The 5,096-nt window shown below is 48.8% G+C and overlaps 1 protein-coding gene across 1 annotated transcript; it reads right to left on the reverse strand.

Moving 5' to 3' along the window:
- On the reverse strand, positions 1–1,124 carry LOC136453104 (protein LURP-one-related 8-like). Its single transcript, XM_066453676.1, has one exon. It carries the CDS (start codon positions 977–979, stop codon positions 338–340), a length of 642 nt encoding a protein of 213 aa, XP_066309773.1. The 5' UTR covers positions 980–1,124; the 3' UTR covers positions 1–337.
- Positions 1,125–5,096: the final 3,972 nt, after the last annotated feature.

Here is a 5,096-nt window from a genome sequence, read left to right on the forward strand (position 1 = left end):
TAGTACTCCTCTTTTTTATTTCAGTTTCTCGAGGTATTTACATCTCCATCCCTCTTTACAGGATTCATGGCTTTTGTTGGATCGGTGCCAACCAAAGAGAATCGAGAGGGATTTCGTTGGACGCACTCAGAGAGAAGGGAGAGAGAATAAAAAAATCTCAATTGGCCCGACCAGGGTGTTTGGGGGCAAGCGCGCAAGAACAGAAATTGCTCTCATGCCCACGAGCCACGATGCCAGGCAGATCGAATTATCGGGATCTCCAGTGATAATTCATTCACAACCCCAAGTCCAGGGGCAAAAATCTATCTAGATTGAATTGAACAAAGAACACATGAATCTATGGCGAGTAGGACCAGCTCCTGAGGAGCGACGGCCTCCCAAACAACTGGTCGAGCGCCACCACCACGGCCATGGCTAGCGACACGTCGACCCCCGGCTGCACCAGCAGGCGGAACACGTCCGTGCCGACCGCCTCCTTGGGCTGCACCTCCGCGACGGCCCGGCGCTCGGCGTCGTACACCACGCAGCGGCGGCGCGCGTAGGACCCCTCCACCTCGTACGAGGCCCCGGCCCCGGCCCCGGCGCACGGCGTGACGCGCGCCATCGACTTGCCGCCGCCGCAACCGCCGCCGCGCTTGACGGCGTAGACGGGCCGCCGCGTCTCCTCGCCCGCGTAGATGAGCCACTGCTCGCCGGACAGGCTGAGGCGCTTGCGGCGCAGCGTGAAGGCCGGGCGGCCGGCGGGGTCCATGAGCACGACCTCGGCCTCGGCGTCGTAGCTGTCGACGCGGTAGGCGAGGTCGCCCCTGGCGTCGAACACCGTGTACCCCCTGCAGTTGAACAGCAGCGACTTGCGCCACACCGTCAACGACGTCGCCTCCTCCTCGCTGACGCTGCCCGCAGACGGCGGCCCAGCCGCTGCGGCGGCGGCTCTCTCAGCCGGCGACGACGGCAGCACGTTGGGGTGGACCTTCGCCATGCGTCGTCGATCGGTGGCTGCTGGATCGATCAGGACGGAGCTAGGGATCGGCGCTGGAGCTAGCGAGCTCGACTCCCAGGTGGTTGCTGAGTAGCAGTCAGGCTTAGCTAGCTAGCTAGTAGGCAGCTAGGTCTTATTGGCTGCTCGCTTTGAGGCTGGTAGGGGAGGTGGCCGGTGGGAGAGGTCTGTATATATACAGGGGCAAGCGAACAAACAAAGCCATGTTGCCCCTAACGTGTGTGGGGCACGGTGACGACATGGGATGCCGGTGAAGCGTAGCTCATAACGGACTCCGGCCGAATTATGTGGTAGCGAGCTTTAGCCAAAGCAGAGCCGGCCGGTGCAACGCATGCATGTGTTCCGCGTCCTGTTGCAGATCCATGTATAATCTCGGTAGGCCACGAGCAACAGTGCAGTTTTAAAACGACGAGACATCAAAAAGATTATATAGATTTTTCCCTGTGGACGTCGGACGCGAGCATATCAATTCGAAACAGTTGGATCGAGCTCGGAACAAACCGAAATTTGTACCTAGCTAGCCAACGCGAAACGTTTCCGGCGTGCTAAATGTGGTGGATTATGTGGATGAGCTCATGAGGAGTTGTTTTTCCGGTGGTTTGCAGTTTATCTCGGGAGATAATGCATGCGATTACGCGCGGAACGTGGACGCAAACTATTCATTATGCCCGGCAGATTGCGGTTGCGCCGTAGTAGAAATGGCTAATTAAAGAAACTGATTGGACGGGATAGGGCCGGCGGGCTGGACCTGGACGACACGCGGCGGCAGGCCAAGCTTTGGGCGGGTAGAAGCTGGCTGGAACCGTACCGCAGGGGCAGCGCGCGCGCGCTTGGAGCGAGGCGGCTGATGGAGAGTGGAGACGCTCTCCTTTTACTTAATTTTTTCCTTGACCGCCAAATGGAGATGCCCAGCTGTGGTACATTATGGCATCGCGCAGGTCCCCTGCTACGCAGTATAGTAACCTAGGTCGGCTAAATTTTATTGCAAATGTTCATTGAGTGGTATGGTTAAGGTTTAAGGACGAGGAGTATCGACCATTTCTTCGGCTGCATTCGAGACGTCGTCGTCGCGGGTGCAGCTAGCCTACAAATATTACTACGTGGGAACTAGTAATAAAGAATGTTTTCAGCTAAGTTCGGATAGATCCACCTGCACGTACGCCATTGGTTGGCTTAAGTAGCTTGGTTAGGCTTCATTGTCTTAAAAATTATTAGATACCCTTTTTGTCATTAGGTTGGTAGAAGGTGCAAACAAACGCTAAGCTTACGTGATCAGAACACGTCCAGCGCCACTAACTACAGTTGGAGCTGAGGTGATTGGGGGATGGAGGACGACTGTTTGTTTGATCATGCATATAGTGCAAATTAAACTCAGAAAATTATTGTTTTCAGTCAACAAGACCACGTCCAGAGCGGGACTAGATTTCCGCAATTATATTTCTTCAGACAGTATTCTAGGATATCTTCCTCTACACCTGGCTCTAGCTCCACCAGAGCATGTGGTTCACATACCGCGACTGATTACTCCCTGCTAGATGATATAAGCATGATTATTTCTCTTTCCTTTGACGCGATGATGGTATCATTATAATTTATAATTGCTCTATGTTAAATGCCAACCATGTAATTTCATTCCCCGTGGTATATGGAACTATTAATTATTGACCCTAATGTTAAGATTTTTCTACAAGGATAGCAAGACCCAGATGGATCTGACGTGTATGCAGCGGATGAACTTGGAGTTCTTATGTTTTGTATTGTACCGTCCTTCATTGTTGGCCTCACGATTGGGATATCGTATTTTGCATTTGATCCTTTTTTCTACATGACACTACTTTATATTATTATGTGCCTAGGATGAGCCTATTTTGAAATGAAGTGGTAGTTCATTTCTTTCTATGTTCATTACCGTAGCGTCTTAGGACACCCACAACGAGGCATATGTCAACTCTATATACGTCAACTTCATATGAGGTGAAGAATTTTTTTTCCGAAAAGATAGCAAAAGCTTTGCTATATTTTTTAGCAGAAAAAAACCTAGCCACTCAACTCCACTAACAACTCTACTACATGACTAACTACTCGCTCAATTGAGCCCAACTAGGTTGAACACAACCCAACTAACAACTCTACTAATAAGATTGGCACAATTATCACGACCACTGACACACCTACACAACTAAATGACTGGACATACTAGTGAAGCTGCCCCTAAAAACTCGAATTTTGACTCTATACAAACTAAGTTGGAACTAATAGGTAACAAACTTCAACTACTGGTGAAGCTGACAAAATTAACTTTAGGGGACGTACAACTAAAGCTAACAATTGCAAACTAGGAGTGGATTCTTCCTCTAGGAGAGCTCCCAACTTGGGTGTCGACTTCTTGGATGTAGCTTGGCGTTGAAATGTCCAAGGTGGACGACACTGCTATAGCAGTGAACCTGCCTCTCTGTCTTCCTTCTTCGTAGAGCATCCCTTCTCAATCAAGATTGTGATGGACACCATCTTGTCTTTAGTCATAGGACGAGCAAAGTGTTGTACATAAAAATTAAATAAAAAAATTTGCCTTATCCTACGACGAATTAGGAGTAATAGGAGAGAAAAAGGTTATCGATAGACCTAGCCAGGGTCTCGATAGCGTGACTTTTCAAGTTGTGTAGACCGTATCCATGTGATTGGCTACTTGTTTGTTTCTCTCTTTTCCGTACTTCTGCTCCGCAGTCAGAGCTCGAGGTCACATGGTGCAGGGAACGACACATCTCAACCATTAGTAGGGGAGGAGGGCACAACTCATATCTGTCAATGCTGGGAAGTAGAGCAGGGAGAGCGAGGAGCGCACAAGGGAGCAATCGACACCCGACGCTGATGTACACTCAGGGAGCAGACAACAACTTGTTGTACTAGGATGCATCAGTTGGGGAGGACGGGGGCGGGCCCTTCACTCTTCGCTATGACATCGTCTAGCAGCAAAGGCATCTGGTTCATGGTCCTTGTGCTTCAAGATACGCTCGCCTATGCATGGTTGGTGAATGGCGATGCACACGGGTAGAACGGAAGCGAAGAGGACAAAAGGGATGTGTTGTTGGTGGGACAAGCCAACAAACACATCACCTTCAAGGCAACATCGTCACCTCTGGATTTGATTGATGCGCAGCAATGCATCAAGAGATAGGATAGGGAGGATGGTGATCAGACCTAGGCTAGGAGCAAGAGATAGAGGGTTGTGCTGGCATGGGGAAGCGGGCAATGTCATGGCTTAAAGGTGTATAGTAGACGCAGTGGTGACGATTGGTCAGTTGTTGGTTGGCGAACGAGAAACAGAGACACATGTAACGGAGGGTGAAGAGATCGGTGTTGTGCACATGGGAGTCGATGAGAGAGAGAGGGGGAGGGGGGTTGAATAAAACTATTCTAACTTATTCACCCTATCGTCCCTCGTAGAGAACGTGTAAATAACTAGACTGTTGTAGGAGTTATCTATTAGCTTGTTCTGTGTGGGTGAAGTGGGCATCCCTTATATTGGGAGTACCCTTACTAAGTGCTAAAGGGTTACTAAAATTAAATTTTCACAACTGTCAAGTGCTACATGATTACTAAAATTGTTTTTTTTTCATAATTGTGCGTTGGAGCGTTTTTTTAAGAGAGAAGAGGACTACCAAATTATTATAGCCAACACAAGTAGGTACGCGACGTCTATTGATGTGCTATCCACCCATAGAACGGTTGAGCAATCAGGCTTAGCTGGTCTTCCTCTGTTGGTAGCTAGGATGCTCGACAATTGAGAAGAGCAACAGTGTTGGCAGAGACTTGTTCGAGCCCACAGCAAGCACAATGATTTTGTCCTCGTTTTCAGGCCTAATCCGTCCGATTATAAGGAGTGCATGATGTAATAAGATGTGTGTGCGAAAAAAGGCTTCTCAAAATTTACTTGGTAAACCAATGATTATGCTCTAACTATCATGTATTTCAACATATCAAGGCTAATGCAAGAGAGAGTTGGAATACCAAACGGCTATCTGGATATTTTTTTTTTCTGGTAGACGATTATTGATCGTACAAACAATTATTTGGTTTACCAAATAAATTTTAAGGGACT

Source organism: Miscanthus floridulus, chromosome 5, assembly GCF_019320115.1.
Source record: "Miscanthus floridulus cultivar M001 chromosome 5, ASM1932011v1, whole genome shotgun sequence".
Lineage (NCBI taxonomy): Eukaryota > Viridiplantae > Streptophyta > Magnoliopsida > Poales > Poaceae > Miscanthus > Miscanthus floridulus.

Excerpts from the sequence above, each read along its gene's own strand:
- LOC136453104 (XM_066453676.1), bottom strand. The coding sequence starts at position 979 with ATGGCGAAGGTCCACCCCAACGTGCTGCCGTCGTCGCCGGCTGAGAGA.